An 18015-nucleotide genomic window follows, 5' to 3' on the forward strand; every position below is an offset into this window, starting at 1 on the left:
AGAAGCACATCATCTCAAGGGTAAGGTGGTGTTCTCTTGCAACATGAACACTGTCAAGATCTTGGTGTCTACAGTCGCTTACTCTCAGTATCAGACACAATGGTAAGCACTAATCCCTCCTATTTATTCATTTTCAGTGAACACTCAACTAGATGGGCCGTGGCCATTCAAGGTCTAGCCCCAAGCAGTCTGCAAAACACTCACCTTTTGGCAAAGCCTGAAAAGAGCTGTCTACTGGATACTAAAATACTTTTTCTTATAAACACCATTACATTTTAAAATGTATTCTAAGAACACACCCATAATTTTGATACTGAGGCTTTCAGGGAGTCCCAGATGCCCCTGAAACCCCTGTATTTTGCTGGTATGGCATTATTTTTATTACAAACAAGACTAATGCCTTGTATAATGGTGCACTAAAAATGGGAACACAACATAGTGGACCATAGAGAGGCATGTTGTAGGCTACCAACTACATACTATAACTCTGATGTAAAGAGGACTGACAGGCCAGTGTGCATTTTGTTTTGTCACAGTGTGTCAGATTTATGTCAAAATTAATAAATATTACATCAAATCCTCATTTTTTCAATCCCTACTTAACTTTGAAGTAAAGGTCTCAATTTAGAACAGCATCTAAATTTGAATTTTAACGGAAAGGAAGTTATGTCAGAAGCAAGCACTGTTAAAGGGTTCAAGGTGTCTTAAGTTCTGACCGTCTCTAGTGTGCATCATTCTAATGTAAAGCTGGTACCCTTACAGGCTAAGTGGGCCAGGGAGCAAATATTGAACCCTAGCATTTCTAAGTCTAAAACAATGGGCCTCACTGGGGTATTTTGGATTGATGCACCATCACACCATATTCACTGCAAGCTGTAAGATATATAAGCCAAACACGATGTGTAGCACAATTAAAGATGAACAGCTGAACTTACGGATTTCATCATACAGTTCCTGGGACAGCTTGGGCACTTTGTACAGCAGCGCAAGACTCTGATCCATTCTCTCTTTTATAACGCGCAGATGGGTGTATACCTTTAAAGACAAAGACAGAGAGTCAAAGACAACCATACATCAGCACTCACTGAGGTTAGCCAAATCTCAGGTTGAAACCACTGGATTGCAACACTTCCCTTCCAGTGTTCTGTCACACGTTAACTTGGGGCGCAGCACACGATTTTTTCTCCTCTTTAGTCGCACTGCACCTTCTTCATTAAGACACGCCCAGGGAAACATTTGTGAAAGAAAAATTAACTGCTTGCAAGTTACTAAGCGTTAACAAAACTGACAAAGCTATTTTGCTATAATGGCAGGTTATTCATACAGGTGTCTGTCATAATAAGACAGGGTGCAGTAAGCTAATTGAGGACGATTTCCAGTTTTAGGAAATCTTCCGTTAGACATGGGAAAGATGACTTTTCCTTCTTTAGGGTCCCATCTGCACACAAAATAGAAACAGTTAGCCGATTTGCGTAATGTAAGATGAAATGCTTAGATTATGCTTATTGATAAGTAAAGGGAAGGGGGAGAGAGGAAAGTTATTAAAAGCCGATCGAAAAAGGGGAACTTTGCTCTTCTGCCTTGCAACGTGGGATCCATGTACTCATTTGTGACTGAATAAAGACTAATTGATTGAACTATTCCTGTCTTCCTAGGGGGTTACTTCCACACATTGCAGCATCCTTGACGAATGGAGCAGGAAAGTGCTGTTCTAACCTGGACAGAAACAAAATAAGACCCACCTGGAACTTCATTTGCTCAGCCTTCTGGGGGTCAACGGCCTCGATGTGCTGATAGTGGCGCAATGTGTGCCGTCTGTCCTTCTGCTCAGCGCGGATATAGCGCTTCAGAGCCTGCAAAACTTTCTGGGGCTACCAGGAAAAGGAAAATGGGTTCAAATAGAGCTGAAATCGCCAGAGCAGAAGATAAAACAAAAGTTCACCAGAAAGAGAAAAGAATGAAAGCAGAAAGTATACACTTCTGCATAGAACATTTAAATAGCATTTCAGAGCAACAAAATGCATAATTAGTTGAGACATTTCTTCAGAAGCGTAAGACAAAAAAGTGTTTTTGGTCCTAGAGTAGTCCTCCCACTCCAATATTACAGCAGCAATTGTAATTCCTTTTTTTTTTTTATAGTCCATCAAATGGTTATATCTTCATCGATTACACATTACTGCAATGCATAAAAGAGAAATGTCTATTCTAATAAAGCTGGTCATAAGTTGTGAAATTCAACCACATTCATAAATGATGCATGATGGCAGAGGGTACACAGAGCTTCTGTCCAGGCCAGAAACTTTAGCTTTTCAATGAATGAGGTTGCTCTTAAGGTTTTATCTTAGTTTTACATATTTTTTTCATTTTTCATAAATGTTGCCATTGTCTCCTGCTTTCATTTAAATGTGTTGTTACTCTCTATACTCCATCAGACCATTCCGTTCCTTTTTTAGCATTAGATACTCTTTGCATTTTTGTTAAGCTCTCTTTTGTGCTTTCCTCTTTTCAGGGTAGTATTGCTGTTTGATATTTGTTGTTTAGGTTTTTGGACGTATTAATTTTGCATCAAGGATTTATTCTGCCATGGAAGCACTGACAGAAACTATTTTAGATAAAAGACCTGAAGAAGAGACATGAGCCAAAAAAGACACACACATAGATTTGTAAGCAGAAAGTGAAAAATACCACTGTCATCGAGCCAAAAATCAAAACTCTAAATCATTGTCAAAAATACGTAAGAGCAGAGGTCATTTCACCAGGAACTCTAACTAAATAACCACACACTAATGTTTTTGTTATCTCTCTCTCTGTAACAATGGATTCATAGGACGTGTAAGTTGTGACATTTGTACCTACAGGGTGATGATGTCACTTCTGAGTCGATTACCTAACCACATGGTAAGAACCATCCCACAAAATGGCTGCACCCTCCATAAACAAAATCATGACTACAACAATGGGCAAAAAAATCAACTATGTTAAATTCGAGCGCAATCCCAAAAGTAAGGTCTCCTATTTTTTAAGAAATACAAACAACCATTTATTTTCTATAATGTTTACATCATTTTAAAGGTTAAAGACTTATTTGTTTTTCTACATAATCGCCATTTCGGTTGATGCATTTTTGTAGACGCTGTGGTAGTTTTAGAATGCCATGTCATACCAGCTCGCTGACCTGTCTTTCAGGAAGCGTTGAACCTCATCTTTCACCTCTTTGTTGGAGCAGCATCGCCTTCCGGACAAATGTTCTTTCAACTTAGGGAACAGGTGGTAGTCACTGGGTGCCAAGTCCAGACTATAAGGTGGGAGGGAGATGAAGTTCCAACCGCCGATCTTTACGCATGTTTTCCTCAACCTTTGCGACTGTCTCGGTGGAAAGTGACGGTCTCCTGCGCGAACTTCGCACTTGGCGGTAGCGTTCAATGGGAGCTCCATTTTCAAGGGCTGCCAAGCCAAGATTGAGCATCCCAGCGAAGCCGCACATGCTTGTTTGGGAGTGGAGGAAGCACCAATCACAACAGTGTGGCCAACAGCCATACAAACAGTTTCTCTACGTCCCCACCGCTTTGGAGACCTTACTTTTGGGATTGCCCTCGTACATTTTATTTGAAAAAACTGAGGGAAGATTTCTGAAACGTAATAAGAAGATCAAAAGGTTTATCAAGAAATTAACTGTGTAAGCCCATGCTGTAAAAAGCATGTGGTCCTAGAAACTATTGAAATCGTCAGAAAAAAATATGAAATGTAGAGATGTCAGGTAATTGAAAGGAATGACTCTGGGCATCTCTCTCCTAGGAGGATTCGTATTGCCGACATGCTTGCATCATTTGTGCATTAGCAGCTAAGCGACTGTCTTTCTTCTGAGGTTTCCTTTTTCTGACGTGCTCACCTCGCTTGTGTATTAGCGCTAAGCGAGTGACTCTTTCTTGAGAGGTTTCACTTTGCCGACATGCTGGCCTCGCTTGTGTATCCTCGGAGGTGGAGCCCTTATCCTGACTCCACCTCTCACTATATAAGACAACAGAAAAGTAACAAAACAATTACATTTCAAACCAAATCATAACTGGTTTAGTTTTAAAGATTTATTATATTTGTTTTGGCTTTACGTATTGAGTGTTTTTTTTAATACTGTGGCCTGATTTAATATAATAAAGTAAATAAAATGCATAATTTAGTGCCTTGTTATTTTGGGCCAGAGTTTTAATGATTGTCCTCTCCTTTTTTTGTGATTTTTAGACCTCAGGCGTTTTTGAAATGAGTAAGAAACATGCCTTTCTTTAAGCATCAAGGCCTTTTTGAAACTGGTTAGGCCCGAAACGTAAGAGTTTCCTTGATGCTCCATGAATTAGGGGCATTAATATGAGATTTCTGAAGACCACACAAAATCATGTAAAGAACAGCAAGAGGTTTAGTAGTAGAAATGTATATGTTACATGTTAGGATAATTCAACACAGTAAGAGTTGAATGTGATGGACACACACTAGTCAATCACCTTGCAGATATGTTTATGTGAACCAAACAAACAAATTAACGGAAAACACAACAACTTTCATACCACCATAATTTGTACTACATATTATAATGAAAAAAGGGATGGTTGACTTAAGTGGAGCTCAAGGACAAAATCTTTTAATGACCCACTTGATGTTCCACATGAAAACTCTCAGCACATATTGGTCAACTACAGTAGATCAAGCGAATTTTATCTCCATTTGAAGCGTGGCTCATTATGAAGATGAACAACAAAGAGATCACTTAAAAAGAAAGGAAGAAAGCAGGAAGGAAAGGAAAGAGATCATGTGATCCCATGACACCTCAAACACATTTAAATGCACATAAGCCAAGCTAACTGGTGATGTGTGGCCACCATAACAACTTGTTCCAAAATGGCAGGAAATGATAAATCTTTCATATAGCTCCTAACAAAACTTCTAGATAATTATGTATGGAATATGGGCTTTTGATACACAGAGAGCCCAAAATTAAACTGTTTTGTTGTATTTTATTTTGTAAAAAGTTTGTAATTATTTTACGTTTTATTGCAACAGACGTCACCATTTTAGGCTATTGTTATGACCGTCTATGTGGAAACCCACACCAGAATTTCGTCATCTGAGCAATGCATTAGAAATCATCCTCAGCAGTTCCAGGGCATCCAAGGTTAATGGATTACTCTAAAATTGTGATTGCATGGCTACCTAATCTTTTGCTTTTATTTTTTGACCCCGCAATTTAGATTGTGTCATTGGCTTTGATGAAAAATCTGTTTGACTCCCAGTTTTGACTTTGGCTGATTCCTTGACTCGGTATCTCCTGGTCGTTTCTTATTTTTTCTATGATTGTCTCTAGTGGGTCAGCATAGCATGCTGATGTACAAAACAAATAGCAAAAAAAGTGGTTAGGAAAACACAGTAAGCAAGAAAAATAAAATTGTGGCAGACATTTAAAGTCCCACAGTCTGTGTCTTGAAGGCTGGACACCTCAGCCATCTTACTTCGCATGCTGTATAATAACCTTGATAGGCATTGTTCTTGTCTCAAATGATTGCCAAGACAGAAGGAGACAGACATTAGAAGAAAGAAAAAGCTATGAAAGAAAGAGATACCAATTACAATAACAACACATAAAGACTGGGAATGGATGCATCTTTTATATAGTGAATAAGAAGCAAAAGGAGAAGATTTCATTGAGGATACAGGGGCACTATTGTTGTCCTAGCACAAAATGTAAGACAATATATAATGAAGGCAGATTTCAGTTGCAGACTGTAGTACATTTGAAGACTACAACACACATTTATTTACCTGAGGGGGATCAGCTTGCACTGCAGACAGATAGCTCTCCAAGGCTACTCTGCGATTGTTATTGAGAAGAGCAACCACTCGTGCCAAATGAGTCTCAACTAGTCGTTGCCTCTCTCCAGCAACCTGGTCCTCCAGAGTTTGCAGGACAGATTGGAAGTGCTGAAAAGAAAAAAAAAAAGACATTACACAGTTGTCACACATGTGCACATGGAAGGCAGCTAAAGGTCCTGGATGAGAGTAATTCCATGCCAGACCAAGGGGTGGCGGAGTGCACTAACTCTAAGGGAATTCCACCTGGCCCCGATGAAGCCACTTCTGGTTACAGCCTCAACGATATCACTTCCGTTTCTGACCCACCCCAGTGACGATGTCACTTTCGGTCCCTGAACCCAATGACATCACTTCCAGTTCCAGTCCTACTGTTGAAGTCACTTCTGGTCCTGGGCCCAATGACACCACTTCCAGCCCCAGTGATGACGTCACTTCCAGCCCCCGAACCAGATGATATCACTTCCAGTTCTGGCCCTACTGATGATGTCACTTCCGGTCCCAGCCTCAATGACACCACTTCCAGTTTCCGGCCCCATTGATGACGTCACTTCCAGTCCCTGAGCCCAATGACTTCACTTCCAGTTCCGGCCCTACTGTTGAAGTCACTTCTGGTCCTGGGCCCAATGACACCACTTCCAGCCCCAGTGATGACGTCACTTCCAGCCCCCGAACCAGATGATATCACTTCCAGTTCTGGCCCTACTGATGATGTCACTTCCGGTCCCAGCCTCAATGACACCACTTCCAGTTTCCGGCCCCAGTGATGACATCACTTCTGGTCCCTGGGCCCAATGACTTCACTTCCAGTTCCAGCCCTACTGATGATGTCACTTCTGGTCCTGGGCCTAATGACACCATTTCCAGTTCTGGCCCCAGTGATGACGTCACTTCCTCCATGCTTCCTTAAAGTCACCATCTTTGTGCCAGCAAATCAGTTTAGTTGTGGACTCAAACCTGTACAAATTAGTACCTTAGAATAATCCATTGTAGCCAGAAACAATATACGGGTGGTTGCCCCAAACCTTTTTTGTGTGGCTCTTTGTCGTGCTTATGACACCGTGTATACGGTGTGTATACATTTAGGTTTATGTATGTACACTCACTGAATAAATTCTTAGGAGCACCTGTACATCTGCTTATCTATGCAACAATCTAATCAGCCAGCCAGGTGGCAGCAGCACAATGCATCAAATCATGCAGAAACACATCAGGAGCTTCAGTTGATGTTCAACACCTGGATGCAGAAAAAATGCAATCTCAGTCATTCTGGCCGTGGCATGACTGTTGGTACCAGATGGGCTGATTTGAGAACGTGTGTAACTGCTGATCTCTTGGGACTTTCACATACAACAGTCTCTAGAGTTTACTCAGATTGGCGCAAAAAAAATATCCAGAGAATAGCAATTCTGTGAACGGAAATGCCTTATGGATAAGAAAGAACTGAGAAGAATGGACATACTACGAGAAAGGCTATTGTAACTCAGATACCCTCTCTGTACAACTGTGATAAGCAAAAATGCATCACAGAATGCACAAGATGTTGAACCTTGAGGCAGATGGGCTACAACAGCAGAAGACTACGTTGGGTTCAACTTCTGTCAGCCAAGAACAGAAAACAGAGGCTGCAGTGGGCACAGGCCCACCAAAACTGGACAGCTGAAGACTGGAAAAATGTATCCTGGTTTGACGAATCTCAGTTTCTGCTGAGGCACACAAATGGTAGGGTCAGAACTTGACAACGACAACATGAATGCGGTGGTGTAATGGTGTGGGGAATGTTTTCTTGGTGGACTTTGGGTCCGTTAATACCAATCAATCATCTATTGAAATCCACAGCCTGTTTGAGGACTGCTGCTGACCATGTACATCACTTCATTGCCACAATGAGCTACTTTCAGCATGATAATGCAGCATATCACAAAGCAAATGTCATATGAAATGCTCACCAAATATGGAATAACCTAGTATGTCACATCTTTCAAGTTTTTGGCAAATTGAGAAAATGATATTGCCCCTATAATGAACGATCTCTAGATTTAATTTTTCCTGAGCTTCATGTACTCAATATTGTTTTTTTCATGAATCAACAACACCTGAAGCAGTCGCAGCATTTAAATGACATGATCGTAATTCAACGTTTTCATTAGTAAGCGGCCTTTCCTCATTGGTCAGTGGAATTGTCAGGTTTTTGTCTTGCAATATGCGAAATACTGTGTACAGTACATACTAGCTACTTCCATCATGCTATGACCGGAATGAAGGCATATTTGGCCATCACCACTACCTTATAACATTAGGAATACCCAGTAACTCTAAAAATTTTGATAAAAATGGCAGTTATTAGGTTTTTTCCATTCCACGTGAGAAATGGTTACATGAACATGACGATGAATTCAGTTATCTTCAGTGGTCTTTACAGTCACTGGATCTTAATCCAGCAGTAAAAGGTTGGGATGTGGTAGAATGGGAGATCTGAAGCATGAATGTGCAGATGACAAATCTACAGAAACTGTGTGATCCAACCAAGTCAACAAGGACAGAATCGTAAAGGAATGTCTCCATCATCCTGTGAAATCCATGCCATGAAGAATCAAGGCTATTATGGGAGCAACGGGAAGTAAATATATATATATACAGTATATATATATATATATATATATATATATATATATATATATATATATATATATATATATATATATATATTTAATTTATATATAACCACAAGCGTTACCTGGAAGGTAACCACCCATACAATCAGATTGTGACACAGACTACGAATGCAATGAACGTAATTACCCCGATCTACATGCTGTCAAATAAACGAACCACACGCCGTGGCGCAACGTTAGGGGCATCGCCTCTGGCGCTGACGTCCGAGGTTCGATTCCCGAGAGGGAGTGCAGTGGAGTGTGTACACCTGATGAGCCCAGAATGAGGGCGAAACGCGTGTCGTGTACTCTTTGCATTTATTTGACAGTAAACTATTTCAACCATTCTATGATCTGCTCCTCACAAACTGAGGGCACTGTGGCGGATGTTAGCAGATTGCTGGCCAACCACAAGCGTTACCTGGTAGGTAACCACCCACACTAACAGATTGTGACACAGACTTCGAATGCCATGAATATATATATATATATATATATATATATATATATATATATATATATATATATATATATACACACAGATAGATAGATAGATAGATAGATAGATAGATAGATAGATAGATAGATAGATAGATAGATAGATAGATAGATAGATAGATAGATAGATAGATAGAAAAGGCACTATATAAGATAGATAGATAGATAGATAGATAGATAGATAGATAGATAGATAGATAGATAGATAGATAGATAGATAGATAGATAGATAGATAAGGCCCTGTATTAGAAAGATAGATAGATAGATAGATAGATAGATAGATAGATAGATAGATAGATAGATAGATAGATAGATAGAAAAGGCCCTGTATAAGATAGATAGATAGATAGATAGATAGATAGATAGATAGATAGATAGATAGATAGATAGATAGATAGATAGATAGATAGATAGATAGATAGATAGATAGATAGATAGATAGATAGATAGATAGAAAAGGCCCTGTATAAGATAGATAGATAGATAGATAGATAGATAGATAGATAGATAGATAGATAGATAGATAGAAAAGGCACTATATAAGATAGATAGATAGATAGATAGATAGATAGATAGATAGATAGATAGATAGATAGATAGATAGATAGATAGATAGATAGATAGATAGATAGATAGATAGATAGATAGAAAAGGAACTATATAAGATAGATAGATAGATAGATAGATAGATAGATAGATAGATAGATAGATAGATAGATAGATAGATAGATAGATAGATAGATACACACTGCCTGTACAGTATATCAATATTCCATTCCATCTGAGTTATTGAGGGTGGGGGCCGACTCTTGCCTCATCATCACAGGCACACGTTCCATTTCTGGACTTGCTGGTACTCAGTGTTATTTTCCGGCTCCCACAGGGACTCAAGCTGCAGTTTTCCTGTATCTCAAGACAAGTTGCAGCAAGTCAATAAATTACAAAGCATCCGTTAACTGACAGCCGTGTTGATAGCTTCACCTGGAGGGATGGAGTGGAACTGGTAAAGACAGTGTAGAAGTCTTTATCTTATCGGGATTCACATGCAGCTCCATGGTGTTCTGTGTGTGAAATATGAGTTTAATTTGTGCTTAGGAACACTTCATATATTATCTTTGGTAAGGTTGTCCTGGTGTGCCTTCACACACTTGTGATTGGTAATTTCCTTTGGGTAAAAGCCTCCAATTATACAAATAAACAGAATGTAAAGGTTCCCAGCTGGAATTTAATGATACATAAAGATATGTTGAAATTTAAATTCAGTTTCAATTACAAGACATACAGCCCAAGAGTATTTTGCATGAATGTACCACTCTATAAATCCTAATGAAATGTGATTAAAAAAAAGATTAAAATGAAAAAAGAAATACTTCTAATAGATAATCTGGGGATGTGACTTGCCAAGGCAGACAGTGGTGCTGAGTGTTTGACGTGCGCAGGCCTCACCTACCTCATTCAGAGCCTGCCTCTCAGATTTCGGCAAGTTCTTGGATTGGTTATCTGCCTCTGCCCACTCCTTCATTATCTGAAAAAGAAATAAATTAACAAATAAGGAAGACCACTCAAAGAAGCTAAGCAGACCATCTTCATGTTTTATAGTGCCTTTGCATGTGAAACATGATCTCAAGCTGCTTTACATGTACAGAATATTACACGTGTTCAGATGTGTTTTAACAACTGAAACACTGGCAGGTCAAGTGACTCCTTCAAATTTAACCAGTAAGACTGGCCTGGGGGAGCGGGGTGGAGCTCAGCACTGGCAGCTATGAGATTGAAAGCCAGCAGGCCATAATAAACTTGCTGCTCCTTCAGTAATCACTTCCCACATGCTGGAACATGTACAGCATTACCACACAGGACAGAAGCACATTGTTTTAATATCATGGAGTAGTTTTAAGCTCTCTTCTGTGACAGCAGAGTTCTGGGTTATGGTTGAGGTGACAACCTGAGATAACTGGGTCAGAAAAGTGCTATATAAATGTAAAGAATTACTATTATTATTATTACTTTCAGTTGTAGTTGGTGTGTTGACTTACATTCAATACCATTCCTGTTTATTCTTATACAGCTCTCTTTGCTGAGGGCAAGCTTAGCACATGTATACACCTTCACAAATATTATAATGCAATAGAAAAGTACAAAACCATACAACGCATGCATACATAAACATACTGGGCTATTTAAAGTAACTGAAATAGAGAGATTCAGAAATGTTTTTTTTTTAAAAAATGCATGGAAATCAAGCTAAGAGAAGGTCCAGCTAATACAAGATACAGCGAATGTTTGGGTGCACCGCTCAAGTTTGATTTAGCGCCTTACATACTAAGCACCTTACAACATGCGGCTAACAATGATTATGTTTCGTTCACCATAAGCAAATCCGATCACCTTAAACACACCACTCAACAAATGACATAGCATAAGCTTCTTTTGTCATCTCTCAATTTGGCTTTTTTCTTACATGAAAACCACAACAGATCTTCATTTAGGCTGCCTGAATTTCCCCAAGGGATTAATAAAGTTTATTTTATCTTATCTAATCTAAAAGTTTAAACCACCTAAATCCTAGGGAGATGCATTACATTAATTACAAAATGTACTGCCACACTAATCTGATTTTTTAAAAGCTTTATAACCTTAGCTATGTAAATAAAATTAAAATCTGTTTGCTTGCTTGACTGTTTTGCCAATCCTGCAAAAACAGCTGTCTCATTTTCACAAAAGTTTGTCATTGACCAGACTTAAATTATAAGCTACTAGCTGTGCCCTGCAGCTTCGCCCGCGTAGAAGTGAAACAGGACAGTGAGGTGGGCCCCGCCTGGCTCCCTACTCCTGACGTCACTTCCCCACCCCTCAAATATAATTAGGTTAGCAGAAGATTAGCACGAATATATCACTCGTGCAAGCGAACTATGATATTAGCACGATGACAGCTGCAAAATCAACCAGAATGTTCAACCAAATTCTAGAAAAAAACAGATCTAAATCAGTTAAGTAGTTCTCTCATTTGCTAGCTAAGCGGATGTAAGATATGCCCGAGGCTGGCATGTGAGTTGAGGAGGGCCCCGCCCCCCCTTGGCCCTCTGCATCTCTCGCAGATTCGCGCAAATAAATCAGTACCACAAGCAAACTATGATACTTAGCGCGATGAGAGAAGTCGTAAAATCAGCTGGAATGTTCAAGCAAATTATAGAAAAAACCCGATCTAAATCCGTTGAGTAGTTCTCTCATGTAAAGCAGACAGACATACAGACAGAGAGACAGACAGACATTGGATTTTATATATAGAGAGATATGGCAAACTGTGCAGGGACGTTGTAAAGTGTGGGCAACCCAAAATCGACTACAGTTCCCATTAGGCAACAGGAGTGCTGGGGCTGATAGGAGGACACCACTATCAGTATGCATAGGCAAGTTTGATACCAGCCAAAGTGGGATCTTACCTAAAATCGTGCGTACAGGGTTTTCTTCTCAACTAATCTAGTTCTTATCTTAATCCATATTACAAATATACCTGGGCAATGCTGGGTACGTCTGCTAATTAATTAATAAAGTGTTTTTCATATTCATCTACCAAGGGCTACTATACTGTCAAACAGAACACCAGCTCTACAGAGAGTGCAAAAATATAAGTGAAAAGCAGAAAATGATGGTCTCCAAAAGTGTCCACCTTCTTTGCCATACTCTAGCTTTGCTGGAAACAACTGTTCACTTTCCATGATTCTTTATTGAGTAAAACGAGTTGTGGAAACTAATAAATGGTTGAGTAATCAAAAGGCGCTATATACAATAAGTATTGATTACCTGCTGCAGGCACTAGGAGGACGTACTATTAGGACACTGAGTGTAAATGCTGTCTCTCCACAGACAGTCACCCGTATTGTAAGCTGAATTAACATTTACAGATGCCTTAAACTGAATTTCTGACCTCACAAAATTCAGCTCCCCTCTTAAGATATCTGCAACTTGTTTCCAAATTTTTTAATTTTAATATATCTGAAATACATTTTGAGATATCCCAAATGCATTTCAAGATATCTCATAGAGACTTTCAGGTATCTCTTGCCATCTGCCCATTCTGCGGAGCCTCACATTAACATTTCCTCTCGGCTGATTTTTACCGAGGCATCTTTGGTTTTTTGCTCAGTTTATCCAATGCCCATAGGAAGGCCGATATAAACAGCACAGCTCATTATAAAAGCCATTAGACAATTGCATGCAGATACACGCAATCCTGAAGGCACGCACACATACAGTATACACAGGCGCCCCTGGACACAATTCCGCCACCATAACATCTGAAGTCACTCATCATGCTGTGCAATGAAATATTTAACAGAAGCCAGTGCGTCTCTGCCTGCCAGTAGTCGCCCGGTATCAAGCGTCACTCCGAGCTCGCGCACATTCTATTTTAAAAGATGGCAATTAGAGACTCCCAGTCAGGAACACGCGCACTGATCGACCAGACGTTCCAGTCTCCGAGTGATAAGTGCATCCTAATTAGTATTACAAAAAGACTCTCACGCAGGCGCATTACAATCCAGCAGACCGCGACGCTCCCGCACTGTACCAAGTATGTATCTCTGCATCCAGGAGCTGAATGTCGACAGGCCCGGTCTTAGGTATTATGGGGCCCTAGGCGAAAGGGGGGTCCAGGGGCCCCCTGAGGGGGGCGGAGCCCCCCGGAAGCTCTGTAAAATGCGTGAAAATTAGACCAAGGAGACGTATCGGGGCCCTAGGCGGTCGCCTACTTCGCCTATGCCTAAGGCCGGGCCTGATGTCGAGTAGGAGGGGGCAGTGTTGAGTGGGACGGTACATACTTGATGGGCAGGATGAAGTTGTCAAAAGAAAAGTTTGTCATGAATACTCTGTAGTTTTCAAATGTACAATTTAAATATACAATTTAAACAGAATTGACAAACTATCACTGCAAGAAGGGTAAAGCCATGTTCTTAAAACACAGACCTAGACCAAGAACAGCCAACCTAAGATCCACACCAAGATCTTGAATTTCACTCAACAACACTGATTGAGTTTTACAAAAGCCAGATTGGAAATTTCCAATTAAATTGTTCAATAAAGTTACGCCTAGAAGATAGGATTGAGAGGTGCAAGTTATTGCAAACCTTATCTTGTGAAAGCAGATTTTCATAAATCCCATCTCTCTGGTTTGGGAACTGCAGTGTCTCTGACCACAAGGTCCTACAACGGATAGTACACACGGCAGAAAAGATCACTGGGGCATCTCTATCCTCCACTGAAGACATTTTGGTCAAGTGTTGTACTCGCTAAGCCTGTGGTGTTGTGAAAGATTGTTCCCACCCCTCCCACAGTCTCTTTGTTCTACTTCCATCTGGCAGAAGGTATCATAGAACTCAACCCACTTCTGCCAGTTTCTGCAACAGCTTCTACCCCTCGGCTGTCTGGACTCTGAACTCTGTGCTGTCCACCTCCCCTCAGATCCGCTTCCATACTCATGCATCTTACTATTCGGTCTTATTGTCAGTTGTTGCTATCATTAATATATATTTAATTAATTATCTGAAATTATTTGATCTATTCATTATTTAATTTAATTAATCAATAAGTATAATATACTGTAGTGTGGTATAGCTTTAGTATAGTACAGTTTCTTATTTGTCCTGCACTTAGCCTGTTTTTTATGTTATACTGTATTTGTTCTATTTGATATGATGGAGAGAAGGAAGGTTGACATGTGCAGAGGAGAAATGCTGAGTATATTGAGAGAAGGATGTTAGAGCTGCCAGGCAAGAGAAAAAGAGGAAGGCCTAAGAGGAGGTTTATGGATGTAGTGAGAGATGACATGCAGGTGATGGGTGTAACAGAACAAGATACAGAGGACAGAAAGATATGGAAGAAAATGATCTGCTGTGGCAACACCTAACAGGAGCAGTAGAAAGAAGAAGAAGATTTGATTTTGTATATGTTACACCGAGGTTCTGGGGAGCGTCATTTCGTGCCACTGTATGCTGTAATACTGTGTATAGATGGAATGCCAATATAGCCACTCCTACTCGACACAGTAGTCCCTCCCACTAGACATTGCCCCTCCTACTTGACATTCACTGCAGCGACACCCTTCTCCACTGCACAGCACCGCCCCGCGTGATCACTATGACGACCAGTGCTGGACACAGCGAAAGGCACAAAACCTACAACACACTCTCCACTAAATGAAAGACACAATTTTATTTTTAGCATATCAGGTAAAAGTGTTATCAAAAAAAATAAATGAGTTCAAATATTCTAGCATTCCAAGGATGACAAAGCTGGATATGAAGTGAGCAAATTGATATTTGGAATTGGAATAATTTGCAATAGAAAATAAAATGTATTGTGTAGTAGCGGTCAAGCTAAGAAACTGCAGCTACAGCAGGTGCTTACAGTAAATGGATATTGTGATAGACGACTGGGTACATTGCCCCACTGGGACGTCTGGAAAAGGGAAGGACCGGGAAAGGGGCAGTATCTTCCCCAAGATGCAAGAAGGCAGCCCCGCTGGATTGCATGGGGGCCATGGAGCTTGGAAGCTCAACCCTGTGGGGTGCCTGGATGGTTCCACCACCAAGCCAGGAAGTGCTGCCAGAACAGGGACCAGGTGCACCCAGAGTGCTTCCGGGTGCCCATGCAATACTTCTGCCACAACAGTATAAAAGGGGCCTCCTCACTCCATTCAGGGAGCTGGAGTCGGGAGGCAGAGGACAGAGCTTGCGGGAGAGGAGTGGAGGTGGCAGAAGAAAAGAAAGAGAAAATGAAGAGATAATGGCTGAGTTTATTGGGGGTTGTGCACTGTGTGTGTTGTGCGGGAAGTAGGAACAAAATAAATGTGTGTCATATTTGTGTATATTTGCTATATTTTACAGTTCATTCTTGTACTTTTTATTATGTTAGTTTTGGAGTTAAATGTTCAACAGAAGGACAGCCAAGTAGTGCAGTGGTTAGGGCTGCTGCCTCACACATCCACTATCCTCAGTATGTGGAGTTGCATGTTCTTCTTGTGTCTGAGGTGTTTTTCTTCTGGATATTCCACAAACCAGCACTTGCAGGTCAGATTAAGTCACAGCTTCACATTGGCTCATGTCTGAGTGGGCTTTCCGATCGGCTGGGGGTCCTGCCTGGCTGGGACACCTGGAGGATGGAAGGACCAGGAGAGGGACAATACCTACCCTGGGACACGAGAGGGCAGCTGTCCTGGTTTGCATCAGGGCCACGGGATCGGAGCTTAGAAGTTCAACTCTGTTGGGGCCCGTGGCCACCGCCAGGATCATTCTGGAGCCACAGACTGCAGCACTTTCGCCACACCAGAAAGTGCTGCTGGAAGTGGAACCGAAATCACCTGGAGTGCTTCTGAGTGCCCAGGCAGCACTTTCGCCACACCAGGAAATGCTGCAGGAAGTTCATCAGGGTGTACCTGGAGCACATCCGGGTGCAGCATAAAAGGGACCACCTCACTCCATTCGAAGTGCCGGAGTCGGGAGGCATGGACAGAGCTTGTAAGAGAGGAGTGGAGGCGGCAGAAGAGAAGAAGAAAAGAAAGAAAGAAAGAAAGAAAGAAAGAAAGAAAGAAAGAAAGAAAGAAAGAAAGAAAGAAAGAAAGAAAGAAAGAAAGAAAGAAAGAAAGAAAGAAAGAAAGAAAGAAAGTTGTGCTAAGGAATGGAAAAATAAACGTGTGTCTGTGTCTGTCTGTGATCTGGGCTGTAATCTTCACACGAGGCTGTTTCAGTGCTAGCAGATAGACTTAAGCAGGTTTGAGAATATTATGTTATAATAAACTTATTCACGTTTGCTATATAAGACGCCTTGTAACGGTGAACTCTATTAATTGGTGACATATAAAATGAACATTGATCAATAATTCTTTGCCTCTTTATTGTTCTAATTTAAAAAGTAGCAGCATTGTTGTTTTTTTGCTGATAAGCAAATTCTATACCATTCACGCACAGACCAGAGGAATATCATGTACAGTAAATGAAAAAAAAAAGGATGCATTTTCATTTTACAATCATTTTACATTTTCATTGGAGCTGATTCAGCAATCTGTCTCACTTCACCATGAAAAGAATTCAAATGCGGAAGCATTTTTTTTTTTTTTTGTGTTTCTCGCTCTTGAATTTTTTAATAACAATCTGGAGGACCTGTCATCGCCAAAGCAAAAATGTCAAATTATTACAGAATTGCCACTTATGTACATTAACATCTTAAAAAAAAGGTGCTGTATAAAATACTGTATCACTAGTCATATGGAGAGTGGCAAACCTGAAGAAGCTCATTACCAAAGGCACTATCTACATTAGTATGTGCTTGTAGTTTGCTATAAAATAAGCATAATACAAAATGGATGGCAGATTGATATACGGTATATTGCTGCCATTTTCCCTTATAGGCCTCTTTAAGGATCTTGCATACTTTGCCTCATTATTACCTGTTTTACAAAAAGCACAGACAGATTGTGTAGAAATCTTCATGGAAGTCTACCAATCCATTATAATAAATGTCCTGCTCTCTCAATCTCTCCATCCTTCCTTTCCTAACTCCACTACTCAAAGCTCAACTCACACATAATTAAATTGGCACCATTACAGCCAAGCAAACAAATCCATGCACAGCACAGTCTTCAATTTGAAGATCACATAACTGGTACCAACAGAAAATAATTTGACATTGATCTGACTGCAATATCAGTAGGATTGTATTCATTATTGTATTTCAGCAAATACTCAATGAGGGGATTTTTTTATTAGTCCTGGCAAGTGTGGTAGCAGGTTGTGTAAGCCCACCATCTCTGGCATTCCCACAGGGGGATCAGACATCCTGCTGCTAGTGAGCAGCCTCAGTTCAGCTTTTAAAATTATGACCAACAAAAACAAAATAAGAATGGCACTCCAGCCAAGCCATTTAACTTTAGGTGATGCACATTACACTTTTATACTGTTTATACTGTTGTCTCGATCCTCAGGACGAGACCCCACCCACCCCCAACACGAACTG

At 40.5% G+C, this 18015-nt stretch overlaps 1 protein-coding gene across 2 annotated transcripts in view; it reads right to left on the reverse strand.

The window, feature by feature from the left end:
- The window catches only part of aplp1 (amyloid beta (A4) precursor-like protein 1), a 240709-nt gene that overhangs the window by 38354 nt on the left and 184340 nt on the right, over positions 1-18015 (reverse strand). For both annotated transcript variants that reach the window (XM_028823632.2, XM_028823631.2), the window contains exons 8-11: positions 10457-10531; positions 5806-5964; positions 1743-1871; positions 936-1035 (exon numbers count right to left, since the gene is read on the reverse strand). In XM_028823632.2, coding sequence (XP_028679465.1) covers positions 936-1035; positions 1743-1871; positions 5806-5964; positions 10457-10531 — 463 coding nt within the window. The remainder of the gene's footprint in view (positions 1-935; positions 1036-1742; positions 1872-5805; positions 5965-10456; positions 10532-18015) is intronic.

Source organism: Erpetoichthys calabaricus, chromosome 17, assembly GCF_900747795.2.
Source record: "Erpetoichthys calabaricus chromosome 17, fErpCal1.3, whole genome shotgun sequence".
Lineage (NCBI taxonomy): Eukaryota > Metazoa > Chordata > Cladistia > Polypteriformes > Polypteridae > Erpetoichthys > Erpetoichthys calabaricus.